Here is a 20,565-nt window from a genome sequence, read left to right on the forward strand (position 1 = left end):
AATGGACCAAGAATGTTATTCTAATTGCAATAAGGGAGCCCCCGTCTCTCCGCTCAAATGCAGCTTTGCTTTATTCCCCCTTTCATTCGAGGCCCTTGCACTCGTAATGAAATACCCACAAATTGCGGTCAATTATTCATGAATAATAATCTAATCGTGCACACATAATTTCCGCCCGCTTGTAAGATTTCCCATTAAATCATGAAATTTCATCAGACGCCCGACACTCAGAAGATCAGGCGATCGGATATCATCCCCCCCCCTCAACCCGTGACCCCCAGCGTAACCCTTTATATGACCCCCTTCTCACACCCCTGCCCCCCAAACTCAAATGGTCTTTGCTTAGCATTCACAAGTGTCCACACACACACGCACGTTGTCTTACGCACTTACTTTATCATGCGTACGCACGCACGCACACGCACAAGTGCGCACGCAGTCAAGCATGTACGTGCAAGTGTAACAAGACAAAGATCCCCCATATAGCTTTAAAATGCCGTTGGGGCAAGTGCTGTTCGCGAACGCCTATCTATGAAGGCCGGCACGGCACACGAAGGGGTGGGTGGTCAGCACCACGCCCGGCCGCCTTTGTCTCCCCAGTGGCGATGTTTGCGTATGGCACCAGGTACTCATTTGAGGCGACCTCGGGGAGGCCCAGGACAGATTCAGAATGTTGTTAGCGACGTTGGCCACCGCCCCTTCGTCATACATGTACGCACACATGCGCGCAGCCTTAGCCGTGCACTCTCACACGCAGCCACCCTCTCTCGCGTCTACGTGCTTGTGCGCGCATCCACGCGTGTTCCTGCGTGGTTGCGATTGGCACCGGAACGGGGAGAGTAATTTTCCGAGCGCTTGGCAGAGCAAAGAAATTATTTTTTATAAAAGTGCGTGAGAGCCGTGCGCCTCCCGAATCGTAATTCGCTTGTTGGGGGGAGGGGGGCGCGGGTTATTTATTTCATTTCCCCCTCTTCTCTCCCTCCTGGTTCTAACATGACGGATTCGTTAAGGGCGGCGGATTCGCTCCGACCGGAGCCAAGCGCCGAGCGGCGCCCACAGCGAGCGCGATGTCCGGCGGTCGTCGTTTGCCGCTCGAACCGTCGTCTTGGTCGATGTTCACGCGAGTGAGGAGCGGTGCGCGTGGTGTGCCGCCCTCCCCGTCCCAGCGCTCGGCAGTGCACGGAAGTGTGGCCATCCAGACCCCACGACCGACACGGCGTGGGGAGTCCTTCATGCAGCAGTCGAGTGGCGAAGGGCTTTCAAGTGTTATGATAAAAAGAATTTCAGTTGCACTTTAGCGGTCACGTCATTATTGCAGCTATTAAATGCGGAACTCCAAAACGTAGCAGTGCGCTACTTGGTGACGGACAGCGGGGCGCAGAAGAGGACATCGCAGAACTACTGCCGAAGTCACTTTTGATTGGCCTCTATGGTGGACGTCAGGAGGAGGGAGAAGAGAGCGCGGTGGGGGGAGGGGGGTGGGGGTTGGTGCAGAGAGGGCAGGGTGCCCTGCCCTGCGGGTGGGGGCAGGGCCCTGCCCAACAGGCCGGGGCGCTGCTCCCCCTCCCCTCAGCTGCTCACTCCCCCGCAGCCGTTGCGCTAAAGGGTCCACAGCGCACGTCGTTTGTGAATTGCAGTACGACGCGGATTTGTATTTGTTCATTCATTCTGAGACGGAAGTTAATGAAGCCCCCATTCCAGTGCGGCAGTGCAGACAAAGGTCCGCCGTGTAGCCTTCATAGACTGTTGGGGCAAGTGCTGTTGGCGAGTAGCACCTATGAAGGCCGGCACAGCACACAAGGGGTCGGTGGCCAGTACCACGCCCGGCCGCCTTTGTCTCCCTAGTGGCGATGATTACGCACACCATCTGGTACTCATTTGAGGCTGAGTCGACCTAGAGGAGGCCCAGAACCCTGTGAGGTAAAAGTAATTGGTGTTGGTCGTGAGCGGGAATCGAACTCGGGCCGCCGGGTTCGTAGTGCAGCGCGCGACCGCTCCCCACAAGGTACCGATCCTCCACTTAGCCTTATGAGCACTGCTGTTAGCGAGCACCTATTAAGGCCAGCAGGGTGGGGGTGGTGTGCACCGGTCACGTTCACCCCATTACCGGCTTCAATGGGCACTCGCTCACTCCGGCGGTGAGCCCCGGCAGCTAACCGAGCGAGCCAGAGAGCTCCGTCTCGCTGGCTCCGTCTCGCTGGGTCTGTGCGCCACAGAGCGGAGGAGAGCCCCGCGTTGACCGCCCTCAGTTTGGCCGTCTCGGCCCGCGGATCTCGCGTACGGCAGTCGGTAAACGCCGACTCGCTTCACACTGGAGGCGGTGTTAACCTCCTGACTAAAGTTGGCATTTACACAACCGGTCGCGCTGCCCCCGTCCCCCCGGCTCCCACGAGGGTTTATTTGTCCTTACGTGTACTTTGTACGAAGAGAACGGTCATCATAATAATGCGTCTCAACAGTTCTCCTGGGCTCGAGTCACCAGATAATGAATCCACAGTGAACATTTTTACAGAGCAGTGCAACTCTCCGTGTCGGACACGTGGAAGCGGATGTCACAGAGCCACCTCTGAGATCCCTTTGTCCGAGTGATGTGTGGTCTGCGTAGTAAAACAGACAATTCGCCTCCTTTTCAACTCCATTCCTCCGCATGCAGCCTGATCGGCCCCACGGCCTTCTGGTTCGCACACAGTAGAGGGGCAGCACTTTCCTTCCAGCTGCTCGGCCAGAGCGACAAGGTTTGTTTGGCCTCATTGGTGATGGGGCTGGCACCCTCGGCTCACTCCTCTTGGGAACTCGGTTGGGTCGCTGCAGTTGGGCGGCTTGATACCCGGATTCGAACCCAGACTCTCGGCAGGGCCGCTCGGCGCTCCGACCTCTGAACCGCCCTGAGGGTTGATCAAGTCTCGGCGCTCAAATTAATGTGGGGCGGTGCTCATCTCCATCGGCAGCAGTGGAAATTCCAGATTCTTGTGACAAGTGCAGGATGGAAGAGCAAGCATTGAGTACCACAAAGTGGTGCTCGTTTTATCTCCCCTCGGTGGAGGATGAGGATGATAGGGACGATGAATAAGTTGTCAAATGTCAACCCTCAGCCGGGATTTGAACCGGTATGCCTCAGGTGCAGTAACAGAGATTTTCAAATTTTCCAATCTCATTTTCTGAAGTGTGGAATGGAGATGCATGTGGGCGAGCGGCTGATTGCCGTGTATGTTTGTGTGCTCATTTGCTCAAATGTGGTAAATTGCTAGCGTGCTTGTGTGAGTCAGTGTCGTTTCAGCCATCCTTTCACGGGAATTAGAGAGCTGTGGAATAAGGCCGAGAATAACATTCCATGTCCGTGTCTTCGTGCATGTGTGTGCGCGTGTGTGTGCGCGTGTGTGTGCGCGTGTGTGTGCGCGTGTGTCCTTTTGTGTGTGCATGTGTGTACTCTATTGGGAGCAGTAGTGCAGCGGTTAGCGTGCTGCACTACGAACTTGGCTACCCGAGTTCGATTTCCGCTCACGGCCAACACCGGTGACGATTACCTGAACCGGTCATGTGCCTCCCCTAGGTCGACTTAGCCTCAACGTGAGTACCTTGTGCAGTGTGTAAACATCACCGCTCTGGAGAAAAAGGGATGTGCCGTGCCGGCCTTCATAGGTGCCACTCGCTAACAACACTTGCCCCGACAGTCTGTTAAGGCTAAACAGGGGATCTCTGTCTTTGTGTACATGCACGTGTCCGTGTATATGCGTTCGTTCGTGCACGCGTGTTCTACTGGCAGGTGAAGTGCTGCAAGTACTGGGCGGACGAGTGCGAGGTTTACAATGACGTCAAGGTGACGCTCGTGGCCACCGAGATGCTCGCCGAGTACATCATCCGCACGTTCAGCATCGAGCGGGTGAGGCTCACGGACACGTGGACAGTTACACGCAGACACACCGACAGTTACACACAGACACACGGACAGTTACACACAGACCCACGGACAGTTACACACAGACCCACGAGCAGTTACACACAGACACACCGGCAGTTACACGCAGACACACGGAATGTACAGTTACACACGGACGCACGGACAATTATGGACATGCAGCAGTGGATCATCATGACTGACGATACTGCGTGCGTGCGTGCGTGTGTGCGTGCGTGCGTTCGTGCATGCGTGTGTGCGTGCGTGTGTGCGTGTGTGCGTGTGTGTGCGTGCGTGTGTGCGTGCGTGTGTGCGTGCGTGTGTTCGTGTGTGTGTGCGTGCGTGCGTGTGTGTGTGCGTGCGTGCGTGCGTGCGGAGCAGGCGGGCTGCCCCGAGGTGCGCGAGGTCCGCCACTTCCACTTCACGAGCTGGCCGGACCACGGCGTGCCATACCATGCCACGGGGCTGCTCGCGTTCGTACGCCGCGTCAAGGCGCTCAACCCGCCCGACGCGGGGCCCTGCGTCGTGCACTGCAGGTGAGGAGGGGGGAGAGCGGGGGGGGCTGGCCTCACCACATCGCTCGCCCCTGCAGTCCGTTGAAGGCTGCACGTTGTGGGTGCCGTCTCTGTTTCTGCTGTGTGTGGGGGGACGGCAGTGTTACACTTTCTTTTTTACTATATTTTTTTCACCAGGTAAGGCCCACGCTGAGCCGTTTAGCAACCTGGCTATCACACATCATAGCTCGACGAAGTGGCTTATCGTCACTTGGAAGTTTATGAGGCCAAATACTCTGAATGCACATTGATTCTAATGTGGAGGGAAAAAACCTGAGGACCCGGGGGGAAAATCGCAATCTCCAAATACATAGCAGTCAGAGTCGGGATCGAAACAACGACCTCCTGCATACCTGGTGATGTAGTTAACATCTCGCCACCGTGGCGCCCATAAGGGTTAGAGCACCGCGCAATGAGCCACACACGCGTGTACACAAAGACAAAGATGCCCCGTGTAGCCTGCATAGTCTGTGAAGGGAAGTGCTGTTAGTGAGCACCCACGTAGGACAGCACGGCACCTAATTGGGCCGGTGTGGCCAGCACCACGACCGGCCACCTTCATCTCCCCCTTGCCAATGTTTTACATGACGTGGCACACACTCGGCATTCATTTAAGGCCAAGTCACCCTCGGGGTGGGAAGCCCAGGATCGGTTTGGACAATCCCCACCAATGATCGCCGTGGTCACGCATCCCCAACAGCACGCACACACCGAGAACCACCTCTCACACGAAACCCACGTGTTCTCTTCCTGGTCACGGCTAACGTCAGTGGCGAGCGACATGAGAGCCGTCGTGATCCATGCCTTGCACGTTGCACGTGCTGGCGGTGGCGGCGGTGGTGGCGGCAGTAGCGGTAGCGGCGGTGGTGGTGGCGGTGCGGGGCGATGCTCCGTCACGACCTTCCCCGACATTGCCGATCTCCCGCCCCGCTGGGCTCCCAGCCAATTAGCGATGCAAATTACACCGTGAAGAGCCCTTAAAGGGATTGCTTCCCAAAATTTGATTTACAAACTGCGCAATTCTCAAAGAGATGCAAATACTTCCCAACCCTCCTCCAGGGGACCCCTTGCCTGAGTAACGCACTCGCGGCACACGTGTGTGCGTGCGCAGTACACGTGTGTGTGTGTGTGCGCAGTACACGTGTGTGTGTGTGTGTGTGTGCGCAGTACACGTGTGTGTGTGCGTGCGCAGTACACGTGTGTGTGTGTGTGTGTGCGCAGTACACGTGTGTGTGTGTGTGCGTGCGTGCGCAGTACACGTGTGTGTGTGCGTGCGCAGTACACATGTGCCCGTCGGCGCGTGCTTGTGTGCTGGTCTTGGGCCTCCCCTAGGTCAAATTGGCCTCAAATGAGTACGTGTTGTGGTGTGTAAATATCAGCACCGGGAATAAAAGACAGCCAGGCGTGGTGCTGGCCACATCACCCCCTCCACACACACTTGGCCTTAATAGGTGCTCGGACCAATTGCGTACGAGTTTATGTGTGTCCGTTTGCGCCTGTGTGTGCATGTGTTTGAAATTTTGTTTAATTAAAAATCACAATCAGCGCATATAATAGGAAGATAATGTGCCGATTTCATCCGAGATGAAATCGGCACATTGTGTGTGAATGACGTGCGTGTGTGTGTGCGCGTTTGCCTGTGCGCTAGTGCCCTAGTGTGTGCTTGTGCATCTGTACTTGTGTATGCGTGTGTGTGCCCGTCCGCGCAGCGCGTTACCAACCCGGCGAGACGAGTTCAATTCCCGGCCACGACTCGCGTCACCGTCGAGCGGCACCTGAACCGGTCCTGAGCCACCTCGAGCGTGTAAAGACATCAGGGGAGACAAAGGCGGCCGGGTGTGGTGGCGGCCACACCACCCCTCGCTATCGTGGCACTTTCCCCAACAGTCTGCCGTCGTGTATTCGTGCGTCTGTGCGTGCGTAGCGCGGGAGCAGGCCGTACGGGCTGCTTCATGGTGATCGACATCACGCTGGACATGGCGGAGAAGGAGGGCGTCGTGGACATCTACAACTGCGTGCAGGAGCTGCGCTCGCGCCGCGTCAACACGGTGCAGACCGAGGCAAGCGGCGAGCGCACGACACACAGGAGACACGTGGCTCCCTCGAGATCCTCCACGCGCTCTCCTAGCTCTCCCCTCTCATCTCCCTTTACTCGCCTCCACGCACTCTCCGACCTCCACGGTGTGGAGGGGCTCCGTGGGTTCCCTCAAGTAGAGGTCCGTCCGCCAGCAGGCGGCGGGGACGAGCCACTGCACAGTTGCACGTCTTCCTTTCCTACCAGTCGGCAAACGCCGTTCTCTGCCACAGAGCCAATTTTCCAGCTCGTTAGGCTAATGGGCTGCGAGGGAGCGGAGCGGAGGGCTGCCCTCCGACCCCTCGGCCCCGCTGAGTAATTACCACCGGCCCCGGCGCGCTAATCGCCGGCAAGCGTCTTATTAACCTCGTCGCCGCCAATTAGCACGCAGACGCCCCTCGTCCCTGGCTGTCCACGAGAGCTCTCTCTCGCCGGGGCCCCCAGCGCCATGCCAGAGGAAACGTTGGGCCGGGCGGGGACTGCGCCGCCGTGCGTTCATGACGGCGTCGGCCCGAGTCTACCGCACGGCGGCTCGGTGGAGCCCGGGGGGTTCACGGCGGCTCAGCGCTCACGGCCCGGCCAGGCTCCAGAGTCGCTCGGCACTCGGAGCGGAGTCGGATGCAGAGGGGTTAAATCACTCGCTCGACCGTCCCCTCCCTCCGCCCCGTCCTCCACCACCCCCACCCCACCAATCCCCCCCCCCCACCTCGCCATCAGCACCTGGGCACCCCGATCACCGTGGAATGTGTTTACTTCCATTTGATTCACATAAAGAATTTCCTTGTCGGGCCGCTGTCTTTTTTAACTGGAATGTGGTGGAGTTCTGCTGCTGCTGCTGTAATTATGTGTGCGCGTGTCCGTGTGTGTCTTTTCAATCATCCTTTTACTTGAATTAGAATAGATATGCGTTACGGGACAGACTGCATGCTTGGAATAAATGTTATGTGTGTGTTGGTGTGAGCATGTGTGTGTGTGTGTTCGTGTGTGTCTGTGTGTTTGTGTGTGTGAAGATGTGTGGGGAGCTAGAATAGCGGTTCGCGCGCTGCGCTACAAACCCGGCGACCCGAGTTCGATTCCCGCTCACGGCCAACAGCAGTGACGATTATCTGAACTGGTCCTGGGCCTCCCCTAGGTCGACTCCGCCTCAAATGAGTGCCTGGTGCAGTGTGTAATATCGCCATTCGGGATACCAAGGCGGCCGGGCTGCCCGTTCCAGCCTTCATAGGCGCTCGCTAACAGCACTTGCTCCAACAGTCTGTGGGATCTTCGTCTGTGTGTCTGTGGTAGCAGCGGTGTAGGCAGGGGCTTGTGCACCGCCTATAAACGTAACAACCTGGGTTAGACTCCTGCTCACGGCCAACATCCGTGCTAGCATCCGAGCCAGTCCCGGGCGCACAGCGGCGGCTCCTCCTCCCGCGCGCCGCCCTCGATAGGCGCTCGCTGACGCCGTCGGTGTCCTCGCGCGTGTGCTCTCCGGCGGCAGGAGCAGTACGTGTTCATCCACGACGCCATGCTGGAGGCGTGCCTCTGCGGCGACACAGCCATCCCCGCGCCCGACTTCCGCGCGGCATACTGCGACCTCCTGCGCCTGGAGCCGCAGAGCAGCTCCAACCACGTCAAGGACGAGTTCCAGGTGAGAGGAGGCGGCCGGCCGCTCGGAGTCTCGGGGCAACCGCCACCACGGCCGCCTGCCTGGGTTCCTATCCGAGTTCTCGGCCTAGTCGACGGTCACGGCCCGGTCGAGGTTGACTCGCGTCGAGACTCGGCGGTTTTGGGCGACGCGAGCAGAGAGAGGGGGGACGGTGGCGGCCACGGAGAGTGGCGGTGGCTGCTCCTCCTCCGCTGGAGAGAGGTGGTTGAGCCCAGGACGTGCGTCGTTCTGGACGTGTGTCTCGTGTCGGGCGCCTTGACGACCGTGCGTTGTCTGTCGACCTGCGGAGGTGTCCACGGCCTTCAGATTCCATTGAGACGGCCGCGATTAGCACGACATGTGGCTGTCTGTCCCCATATAAATAATAAATGTGTGAATGCGCCCGTTGGCTTAATAAATAGGTCCATTAGCGACGTGAAAAAATGTGCAGTAATAAACATTCCGGTCGAAAGTCTAAAATTAATTGCGTGAATTCCAAAATGAATTGCTTTTAGACACGGCTACTTTGTCCTCAGGGCCACTGGTTTGTGTGTCAGTGTTTGTGTTTCAGTGTATATCTGTGGGTGTGTTGGTGTATGTGTGCGTGCGTTCGAGTGGAGAGCGGTAGTGTAGTGGTTGCACATTGCTCTATAAACCCAGCGACCCGAGTTCGATTCCCGCTCATGGCCAACACCAGTGACGATTATCTGAACCGGTCCTGGGGCTCCCCTAGGTCGACTCAGCCTCAAATGAGTACCTGCTGCGGTGTGTAAACATCGCCACTGGGGTGAAAAGGTGCCGTGCAGACCTTCATAGGTGCTCGCTAATAGCACTTGCCAAAAGAGTACGTTAAGACTATATGGGGGGTCTTTGTATGTGTGTGTGTGTTAGAGAATGTGTACGCGCATGGCTTGATAACAGAAGTGACGTCACTTGGTCACGTTTCCCGGAACTTATGAATTCCAAAATTCCGGACCTCAATCCAATTTCCGGACGAATCCGAGCTCCCGGTGCCACCTTGGCTGACCCGTGCCGCGGCTCGCTCACTCGCTCGCAGACGCTGCACATGGTGACGCCGCCGCTGCGCGCCGAGGACTGCAGCATCGCGCTGCTGCCGCGCAACCACGACAAGAACCGCTTCCGCGACTTCCTGCCGCCCGACCGGTGCCTGCCGTTCCTCATCGCCATGGACGGGGACAGCAGCAACTACGTGAACGCCGCCCTGCTCGACGTGAGGGCCCCCCCCCCCGCGGCCCGCTGCGCACCCGCGTCGCCGCACCGGCGCACGAGCCGACCGCCCTGCCGGCCGCCGCACCCGCGGAGCGCGATCGCGCCGCGGCCTCTGCTCTCCTATTCGCCGTCTCGTATTCCACGCGTCCCGCTTCCCGTTGTCTCGTTTCCTGTCCGGCGTCTCGTCTGTGCGGTGTCCCGAATGCTCGGTGTCGTGTCAGTCTGGGCACGAAGAGATGAAGTCGCGTCTCCGCGTGTCCGTGTCTCGCACCGCAGAGCTACTCCCAGCCGTCGGCATTCATCGCGACCCAGCACCCGCTGCCCAACTCCGTCAAGGATTTCTGGCGTCTCGTCTTTGACTACCATTGCACGGCCATCGTCATGCTCAACGAGCTCGACCCCACGCAGGTGAGCACGCGCGGACACATGGACACGCGGACACGCGGACACGCACACACGGGGACACGGGGGGACACGAGCGTACGCGGACGCCCTACCACACAGCGTCACGATGACGAGGCGTCGCTGCGCTTGCCCACAGCTGTGCCCCCAGTACTGGCCGGAGGAGGGCCTCCTGCGCCACGGCCCCATCCAGGTGGAGTTCGCCGGCTGCTTCCTCGACGGCGACATCACCAACCGCACCTTCCGCATCTGCAACGTGACGCGGGTGAGGGCGGGGGGGGGGAGCAGGGGTGGGGGAGCAGGGGGAGGGGGGCATTCCATTCCTCGCGCCGCCGCGTGCAGCCGCGTGCGCAGGGGTTGGGGAGTCGATGGCCGCACCTCCGTGCGTACTCCGTGGGGAACGGCGGCGCAGCGGTTATCGCGCTGTGCTGCGAACCTGTCGGCCCGAGTTCGATTCCCACTCGCGGCCACATATCTTTACCGGTCTCGGGCCTCGAATGAGTACCCGGGGTGGTGTTAGAACACCGGGGAAGACAAAGGCGGCCCGGCGCGTTGCCGGCCACCCGCCCCCTCGCGGGGCCGCGCCGGCCTTAGCGGGCGCCGCTCGCTAACGACGCTTGCCCCGTCGGTCTGTCGAAGGCGGCTCCGCGGCGGATCGTTGACTCTGCGTTGTTTGTTAGCCGCAGGATGGGTACCGCACGGTGCAGCACTTCCAGTACGCGGGCTGGGCGCTGCGCAAGGACGTGCCGGCCTCGCGCCGCTCCTTCCTGCACCTGGCGGCGCAGGTGGAGAAGTGGCAGCAGGAGTACGGTGCCGAGGGGCGCGTCCTGGCACACTGCCTGTGGGTGCCGCACACACACAAGCACGCACGCACACGTTCACAAGCATGCACGCGCACGCACGTTCACGCACGTACACGCACGTACCCATGCGCATATGCTGTGTAAACCATGTACACTGTGGAGACCATGTCCACCACGTACACCACGTACACCGTGTGCATGGTGTACCGGGTATTGTTTTGTTGCGAGGCCGTGTGAGATGGCGGTGGCTTTGGGAGGCCCTCATCCAGCAGCAGATAGATCGTGGCTGACGACGAGGAGGTCGCGGGGTGCGGAGAGAGGCAGGCAGAGTGGAGGATCGCTGCTGGCGATGGCGGACGGAGCGGGCTGTTAGAAACTCCGCGGGCGTGCCGCTCAGTGGCGGGGTTAGCGGCCATCGCTATTCGTTACGGAGCCATTGATGGTGGTGGTGACGATGGTCATGGTGGTGGTGATGGTGGTGATCGTGGTTGTGATTGGACGGATGGTGGTGGTGGTGATGGGTGGCGGCGGTGGTGGTGGTGATGGTGGCGGTGGTGGTGATGGTAATAGCGGTTATGGTTGTGGTGGTGGTGATGGTAGTGATGCTGATGGCGGCGGTGGTGGCTGTGGTGATGGTGATGGCAGCCGTGGTCGTGGTGGTGGTGGCGGCGGTGATGGCGGTGTTGGCTGCGGTGGCGGTGGCGGCGGCGGCGGCTGTAGTTTTGTAGCTGTGGCTTTGGTTTTTAATGTTTTGAGACGGGGGCGTAATGCGGAGCAGCGGAGGCAATAAACGTAAATAATCTGGCGTCGCGGTTATTAAACCCGCAGGGATAATCACCACGAGTTCCGGCTTTCATTGGACTCTCAGGAGCAGCAGCGGTGCGTGGCGATTTCACTTGGGAGAGAGAAAATTATTTAAATGTTTTTCAATAATATATTCAAATATTTTCCGCCACATCCATACCTGTCAACCCCTTATCAGTGCCCTACCTTATTACAGACCAATTCAGACCGTATTGGTCACCCCGTGCCCTTATAAATCTCAACGTTCATCTTACAAAGTCCCAAGACAAGGGATAAACACAAACAAATGGACAAAATTTCCCTGTACAAGAATACAGGTACACTGTATGGATTGACAGGTATGCACATAAGTCACGCCGCCACTTATAGCGTTATACCGGAGTAAATGTTAGCGAGGTGAGAGAGGGTTTAACAGATGGGAGCAGAGCTCGGAATGAGGATGATAAGCAGCAGCAGGAGGATGAAGAGAGGGGGATGATGAAAATAAAGAAGATGATGATGATGACAGGGAGCAGATGACGTTTCGTTCCTTCTGCCTCCGTGTGTGGCTCGTACAACACAGATGATGAAGATGTTGTTGTGAAACTCCAGGAGATGGCGGTATAGCTTCTGTCAGTACGGGGATAGAGCGTTGCCCCCTCGCACAAGCGGTGGGTTTTCTCCGGGTGCTTCGGTTTCCTCCCACACGAATACAGAACGCTCGTCATTAAACATAAACACCCAACGTAGCAGCAGCAGGACTTCCCTAATCCTACAATTCTCCCGGCTAAATCGGTAAATCAGTAAATGTAGCTTCCTCTGTGCACAGATTACACGTGCATCGTTTCTGTCCTCCATTTTTTTATTGGAGGTCATCCCCGCTGGTGCTCTGATCTCTATCCACGCGTTTGGAGCGATTTGACTCCCAAACACCTCCACAGCGGGCACTCTGAATGGAAGCCGCTCCGTGTCCAGCGAGTGCCGAGCTCTCTGCCCAGTCGCCGCTTTAACAACCCCGCTTTTATGCGGTGTGCGTGCGTGCCATGGTTGTTGTGTGTGGGCACGCGATGGTGCGGTGTGCGTGCGTGCCATGGTTGCTGTGTGGGCACGCGATGGTGCGGTGTGCGTGTGTGCGATGGTTACTGTGTGTGTGCACGCGATGGTGCGGTGTGCGTGCGTGCGTGTCATGGTTGCTGTGTGTGTGCACGTGATGGTGCGGTGTGTGTGCGTGCCATGGTTGCTGTGTGTGTGCACGTGATGGTGCGGTGTGTATGCGTGCCATGGTTGCTGTGTGTGTGCACGCGATGGTGCGGTGTGCGTGTGTGCGATGGTTACTGTGTGTGTGCACGCGATGGTGCGGTGTGCGTGCGTGCCATGGTTGCTGTGTGTGTGCACGCGATGGTACGGTGTGTGTGTGGCCGCGGCATAGTAACGGCTCGGGGCGGACCGGCCTCTTCTGCGCCGCTACCAACGTGTGCGAGATGATCCGAAGACAGAACGCGGTGGACGTGTTCTGCGTGGTCAAGGCCCTGCGCAACAACAAGGCCAACATGGTCGACTCGCTGGTGAGGCCGCACGCCACCCCGGTTCATCCTCTCACTCGGCTGCCCGTCCACCCACCTATTCACTTATTCATCTAGCCGCTCGTCCGCCATCACCGGCTTACTAATTCACTCGCACGCTCACGGACACACGCGCGTGGGTGTTAATGGAGTGAGTAACGTGCATCGACGCCACCGCGTCTGCGTGCTCCCTGTTGCCCTCCCCCACCCTCCATACCCCGCAGAGTCAGTACCAGTTCTGCTACGACATCGCCCTCGAGTACCTGGAGTCTGGATAGACTCCGGCTACCCCAGCTCGCAGAGGTCCTGACCCCGGCTCAACCCGTGGTGGACATTCCTTGGCGGGCGGCCCCACCCTGCACGCTTACACGCGCACTGCGGGGGCAACAGTGAGCTCACCAACGCGTGAGCGTGCGAGCCGGTGAGCTCACGGACGAGCCGGTGAGCTCGATAGGCAATCGGGGGGGGGGGGGGGCAGATGGATGAGCCGGCGAGCTCACAGAGGATCGGGCGTGAGCCAACGCCGGGATTGGTGAACTCGCCGGAGCGTCGTAGCGAACCCCTGGGCCGGAGGGCAACCAGGCGAGCGACCTGGCGGACTTACAAGTGACCTGGCGAGCTTACGAGCTACAGCTGGCGAGCTCGCGAGCTACAGCTGGTGAGCTGACGGGCGAGCGGTTTGTTATTTGGGCGGGCGGGCCACCGTCGTTGCAGCGCTGTGGCCTGACAGCTGTTGCCACCCGCGGCCCCGCGCACTGCATGCTCCATCTCGCCGTCTCGCCGGCGCGCGAGTGCGCGCTATTTTTGTAGTTGAGCGTTTACGTCGTTTTGTTACGAATCCTCGCGTCGGGGGTCTAGTTACGCGTCCCCGTTTCCAAGGCAGCTGTGCGCCGTGCCGCTCACGAAGGCCCCAATTAGCGGAGGGGGAGTTGTGTAATTATATTTCACCCGAAGTTTTGTGGATTTACGGAGCGGATTCACACGCAGAAAATAACGCGTTTCGTCGGGCTCTTGACATTTCGCTTTTTTTATACTGGTTGTGGCGCCTCGTCGTGCTTATTGTGCAAAATGTTATTCACAAAACGAGCTTTTTAACAAGAAAATCAAAACGCCGACAATTGGTAAACGCTCGGTGAGCCGGGCCCCCGCATCGTCGCCGTTCCCGAGATGAAGCGAAGACACCGTCGTGTTGCGGACACGACGGTGGTTTTATTTTATTTTTTTATTTTTGTACAGAATCTCTCCCAACGTGTTTACGTGCGCGTGCGGGCGAGTGTATGCACGCCTCTCCGCACGCTTGTGTTTGTGTCTCGACCTGTCTCCACCACCGCGGATTTATTTCTGTTTCACTGTCGCAAGATTCGTCCACGCGAGCACCCGGAATTCACGGCCGTCACGTCACCTCCGATGTCTTTTTTTCCACTGCACAACCAAGCTGCGCCGAGCCAGCCCGGCACGGTTCTGCTGGCGCCAGGGTCCTTTTTCCACCACCGAAACAGTACCGCGCCACTGACGTCATGCGCAGTTAACGAGTGGAGATGCACGTCGCACGCAACGAACGCATCATTAACCCGCCCCTGCTTGGCCCCGAGCCACATTTACATGACTTATTGCGAGGCCAGCGCATCACGGTTTGGTCCCGGCTCAGCTCGGATGTTCCAATGGAAAAGGGATAACTGAGACACTCCCCCCACGCCCCCCACCACCCCACCAGTTTTCGAGTGTGTGGTGCATTTGAGTGTAATTGGTGTGCGGGGTGTAATTGCCACAGCTGGGGGACCGTGCCGCTCTGAGCCAGCCTCACGTGGGGTGTGGGAACCAGGAGAGAGACCCGGGCAGCAGTGCACAGCCCCACACCGACGACATCAGCAGCAGTAGAGCCACAATGAACCGCTGCCAATAGAGCCACCAGCATCACCAGCAGCATCAATACCATTGTAAATATGACAGCAGAAGCAGCACCATCAACAGCACCATGAGCACCAACATCACCTGTAATAGCAGCACCATCACCAGGACCAAAAAAATATCACCGCCATCAGCAGATTCCGCACCATCATTGTCGCCATCATCAGCACCAGCACTAACGCGGCACCAAGGCCACCACCAGCACGGATAGGTGCTGGCAATGCCCCCCAACCCAAGGAATTGCAGAGGCTGCACTTTTATCTTTGACTCCTATCGCGTTGCAGGGTCTGGATGCACAGCAGGCGGACACCTTGTTTATACTTGCCACAAGCGTGTGCTGCTCTCCAAAAATTCGACTTTACATTTGGTGACCGGCCCCCCACCACGGGAAGGGTGCCAGGGGCGTGACCCCTCTGCTCGTCCTGTGGGGGAAAGAGGAGCAGGATTCTAGCTACGTGCCACGAGCCGGAGCGCCAAGAGCAGTGCACCTCTGGTTCCGCGTTACTCCCAGCTTCACAGTGCCGAGCCACGGCAGAGTTAGCGCGGCTAAGACCCCGGCTGCCGGGCATTCAAATCCACCCGGCTCCCCCACTCTCAACCCTTGCACCTCCGTTCGTCTCCGTCCTTCGAATCCATGGCCAACCACGTGGCCGCCGTTCATCGATCCCGCCCTTCAATTCTATTGGCCACTGCGCTCAGCCAATCGGAGCTTAGGCCAGCTTTCCGCGTTGATCAATAGAAGACCCCACCACGCCGTGTTTGAGTGACAGAGGCGATTTTTAACGCGTACGCTGTGGCGGACAACTTGATTCATGACAGAGCCTTTGGGTCAGATGGCGATAATTGAATGCGAATCAGTTGATCGGTGTCGCGAGCGCAGGCATTGCCTAATCAGCAACAAGGGTCCGCCTCGAATGGCATTTGCGTTGCTCCGTATGATTTCCGGCAATATATTTCGTGGACATGTTTAATATGTCCTCAAGTAGTGACATAATATCAAATTAATTATTTAATATTTTGTCGGTAATTGATGATGTATTACATGCGTTTGTTAAATATATTTTCGGAAATCAATACTGTGACAGTACGTCCCTTTCGTCGACTCAAACACGTGGCCTGCCGCGCCGCCACGTGGCCACACGTGGTCACTGCACGCGACGCGCAGACAATCCTCGATGATTATTCACAGCTGGCCGATGACATTGATGATCGTGATATCACGGTCATGGATGATGATGAAGACGGTGACGATGGTGATGGTAATGATCATGAGGATGGTGATGACCGCGACGGTGATAATTACCACGGTAATAATGATCATGATGATGATGGTGATCATGTTGATGGAGATCGTGATGATGATGATTACGGTGTTCCAAAGCTTTTTTTGCAAATCGGAATTTTGTCCCCTGGTTGAAAATCGTCTGGCGTCATGGTCGACTCGTGATGCGGGCCAAGGGGCGAGGCTGCCCGAGTAACGGATGAGGTGGGAGGAGGAGGGAGATGTGAAGAGGGCAGCAGCAGGGGCAGTCTGACCAAAGCGAGGTGTCTTGTGGAGAGAGAGACACGCAGGGAGAGCTCCCAGTGCGGCACGGGAGAGACGACCACGTTTCGCGCCACGTCTCTGTTCGCGGTTTGTGTCGCGCGCGTTCCGCCGGGTTCACCTCGGCCGCGGCTTTGGCGGGCGAGAGAGTTGTCGAGTCAGCAGCTCCATTAAAGGCGCGGACCCTGGCTCCTGGTGCGGAGTGTGTGAGGGTGCGTGTGTCTTGTGGCTCGGTGATTAGCGCTACGCTGCGCTACGAACCCGGCGACCCGAGTTCGATTCCCGCTCACGGCCACCAACACCATTGACGATTATGTTATCTGTACCGGTCCTGGGTCTCCTCTACGTTGGTGCAGCCTCAAATGGGTGCGATGTGTAAACATCAAGACTGGAGCTGGGCACGGAAGGCCTCACTGAGCCTCATGACTCTTTTGCAGGAGGCTCTCCTGCCAAGTGTTTGTAATGGGGGAGGCAGGGGGTTGATCACTGTGTAAATCCCAATCGAGTAATTTTCGGTAATTTTAGTTTTTTATTTTACGAATCTTGATAAGTGACGTCGGCGCACAGTGGCTTCCTCTCGCAATAGACGCCACGGGATCTTTAACGTCCGCTGGGAAGCAAGCGGCGCGGAGTATCGTCACGGTGAATGCGCACGCCCGCGGTATTGATCGGGGCGGCCGCAGAATTCGAACCGCGAGCCTCTGCAGCGAGCAGTGAACTCGCCTGCCGCTCGATCGCGTCACCACGACGATGGCGGATCAGCAAGATCAAAACTATAAACTATTTTATTTTACCGGGTAAGGCCCACTCTGGCGCTCTGTTTCAGAAGCGATCTGGCCACAAATGGTCGCTCAAGGAAGTGGCTTATCACGTGGAAATGTATAGCAGTCGCCAAACACTCACAACGCGTGTTTCTAAATGTGGAAGGAAACCCGAAGGACCCGGACAAGAATCCACGAGACCAAGGAGAGAAACGCAAACTCCAAATCTACAGCAGCAGGCGTCAGGGTCGGGATCGAACCCACGACCTGCACACCAGGCGAGGTAGTTAACATCTCCTAGTCACCGTAATGATGACGAGAAAGAGAGACGCAAACTCCAAATACACAGCAGGCGTCAGGGTCGGGATCGAACCCACGACCTCCTGCACACCAGGCGAGGTAGTCAACATCTCCTGGCCACCGTGGCGCCAGGAGCAGCAGAGTGGATTGGAGCGCCGCGAGTCCCGGGGGGGGGGGGGGGGTGGCGACGGCGTGGGGAGGCGGCCTTCATCCAGCAGTGGAAAGATACTGGCTGATGATAATAATAATAATACACAGGGGAGTCCACCAGATAAGCACGTTCTTGGCTTTTATTGTCCAAAATCACGACCTCTCCGCGTTACAAAATGTAATAACATTCACCGAGACGACGCGTGTGATCGTTAATACGGAATAGACAGCGATATGTTCACACGACGCGTCACCAACACTGTAAGACGAGCACTGAGCTTGCTGGGGGTCGTGATGGGCTACCGCATTCTCTCGATTAGGAGACGGACGCACTCTATGTTAGAGCAAAAGTCGGGCGATCGTGTCTGTAATCTGGAGAATGCGGCAAATCAGAAGATCAGCGAAGCTCACAGGGAGAGGGTCAGGGGAGAGGAGTAGAGAGAGCGAGCACGGGTAACGAGGTGGATCAGAGGGGAGCCAGAGCGATCAGGAGCTGAGGAAGGGGATCGGCAGACAATACGGGGAAACAAAGGGAATCGGAGAGATCGGGGGACAAGTCGAGAGAGCAGGGGGCTCTGAGAACAACCACCACGGGTACCGGGGAGGGATCGGAGACCTGGAGAGACCAGAAACCAGGGGGGGGGGTCGCTTGGGACGTCAGGGCGCCTCTCACGCGTCCCGCACGACGAGGGGTGCAGTGCCCAATCCACTGCTAGCGTGACTACGCAGGGACACGCAGCCCTGGCCACGCCTGACCCGGCCGGCCTTTGGGCTGGGGTCAGGGTTAGGGCCCGGGTCACAGTGACGAAGCCGAAGCCGCGGAGATGACGAGACTTCATTCTACACATCAGCATCACGATCATCACGATCATCATCACGATCATCACGATCATCACGATCATCATCACGATCATCACGATCATCACGATCATCATCATCATCACGATCATCACGATCATCATCATCACGATCATCATCATCATCATCACGATCATCATCATCACGATCATCACGATCATCACGATCATCACGATCATCACCATCATCATCATCATCATCACGATCATCACGATCATCATCATCATCACGATCATCACGATCATCACGATCATCACGATCATCATCATCATCACGATCATCATCATCACGATCATCATCATCATCACGATCATCATCATCATCACGACCATCATCTCTAGAACGGTCTGAAGCTAAAGTGCGGAAATCTCTCCTCTCTCTTCATGGGTGGGGGGAGGAAGTCGGGGCGTGGACGGTGGAGAAAGTGGGGGTGCATGGTGGGGGGGGGGTACGTGGTGGGGGGTAATAGGTGGTCGTGGGGGGGGTGAGACCATAGCAGCGAAATCCATGGCAAACGAGCCTGGTGGAGATGATGACGATGATCGCGTGTTCGCCAGGAGTCTCGAAACTCAAGCCAGGAGGGTCCTGCCAAGTCCATGATGCTCCCGTGCACAATGATTTGCACCTCCGATGAGCACGGTTGGCTACGTTCAACATATGTACACACATTGTTGATGCGACTGCTGTTGATGATGATGCTGCTGCTACTTATTATGATCACTTCTTCTTTCGTATGGCTGATGAAGATGCAGCTTCAACTACAATTTCACATTCAGCTGGTCGAGCCAGATAAAGGCGTCAGATTATAATCACCGATGATGATTTTGCTCGTGATTATGCTGCTGCTGCGGATGATTATTCCTTAATGATACCACTGGCGATGATGGTGACAATGACAATAATGGGACTTCATAAAAGCTTACGGCTGCTGGGCTGGTGGGGCGAGGTAATGCGTGGGGTTCGCGAGGTCGAGGAGTCAAGGTCAGGGCAAGCATCAGGGTCACGGTGTCACCAGCTCGCTGCGTCCCAGACGCGCCGCACACGAAGTGCTGGCGGGCGGGGGAGACGCGTGAAGGTTGGCGAGGACCCACGCTTTGCCCCACCACAGAGCGAGTCACAGATGCGGTGGTCATACCCATTGCACGCAGGCCACGTGGAGAGGGACACGTGGTCTTAATATGTATGCACTGCACATATATACCTCCGTTATATTCCAGATATACGATATATACTATGTAAATGTAGGTTATTTATATAGATATTTTTTAAAATTATAACATACTAATATATTCGCATTGTATCATAGCTCTTAATATTGCATGAGTGTATGTGTGTCCGTGAATATGTGTGTGTATGTGTGGCTGTATATGTGGGGCGTGGTGGAGCAGTGATTAGCGCACTGCGCTACAAACTCGGAAACCCGGGTCAGGGCTAACGTCAGTGTCGACTGATATCCGAAGCAGTCCTGGGTCCCTCCCATAGGTCCACTTAGCTGTGGAGACAAAGGCGGCCGGGCAAGGAGCTGCCCACACCAGCCGCCATAGGTGCTCGCAAACAGCATTGCCCCAAACAGCCTGTGCAGGCTACTCGGGAAGTCTTTGTGTGTCTGTGCGTGTGTGTGTGTCTGTGCGTGTCTGTGTGTGTGTCTGTGTGTGTCTGTGTGTGTCTGTGTGTGTGTGTGTCTTTGCGTGTGTCTGTGCGTGTGTGTGTGTCTGTGCGTGTGTGTGTCTGTGTGTGTCTGTGTGTGTCTGTGTGTGTGTGTGTCTGTGTGTGCGTGTGTCTGTGCGTGTGTCTGTGCGTGTGTCTGTGCGTGTGTCTGTGCGTGTGTCTGTGCGTGTGATAGTGTAGCGGTTAGCGCGCTGCGCTATGAACCCCCCCAACGACCCGGGTTCGATTCCCGCTCACGGCCAACACCAGTGACGATTATCTGAACCGGTCCTGGGCCTCAAAAGAGTACCTGGTGCGGTGTGTAAACATCGCTACTGGGGAGACAAAGGCGGTCGGGCGTGGTGTTGTCCACCCACCCCCTCGTGTACCGTTCCGGCCTTCATAGGTGCTCGCTAACAGCACTTGCCCCTACAGTCTATCAAGGCTATACGGGGGATCTTTGTG

The 20,565-nt window shown here is 57.3% G+C and overlaps 1 protein-coding gene across 9 annotated transcripts in view; it reads left to right on the forward strand.

Moving 5' to 3' along the window:
- Nucleotides 1-16,572, forward strand: part of LOC144935909 (receptor-type tyrosine-protein phosphatase kappa-like) — a 151,094-nt gene extending 134,522 nt beyond the window's left edge. For all 9 annotated transcript variants that reach the window (XM_078862774.1, XM_078862776.1, XM_078862780.1 and 6 more), the window contains 10 exons: nt 3,764-3,880; nt 4,277-4,431; nt 6,374-6,509; nt 8,007-8,156; nt 9,211-9,384; nt 9,660-9,791; nt 9,925-10,050; nt 10,466-10,626; nt 12,801-12,936; nt 13,158-16,572. In XM_078862774.1, coding sequence (XP_078718900.1) covers nt 3,764-3,880; nt 4,277-4,431; nt 6,374-6,509; nt 8,007-8,156; nt 9,211-9,384; nt 9,660-9,791; nt 9,925-10,050; nt 10,466-10,626; nt 12,801-12,936; nt 13,158-13,211 — 1,341 coding nt within the window. In that variant the 3' untranslated portion in view covers nt 13,212-16,572. The remainder of the gene's footprint in view (nt 1-3,763; nt 3,881-4,276; nt 4,432-6,373; nt 6,510-8,006; nt 8,157-9,210; nt 9,385-9,659; nt 9,792-9,924; nt 10,051-10,465; nt 10,627-12,800; nt 12,937-13,157) is intronic.
- Nucleotides 16,573-20,565: the final 3,993 nt, after the last annotated feature.

The sequence above is a fragment of the Lampetra fluviatilis genome, chromosome 14 (assembly GCF_964198595.1).
Source record: "Lampetra fluviatilis chromosome 14, kcLamFluv1.1, whole genome shotgun sequence".
Taxonomy (NCBI): domain Eukaryota; kingdom Metazoa; phylum Chordata; class Hyperoartia; order Petromyzontiformes; family Petromyzontidae; genus Lampetra; species Lampetra fluviatilis.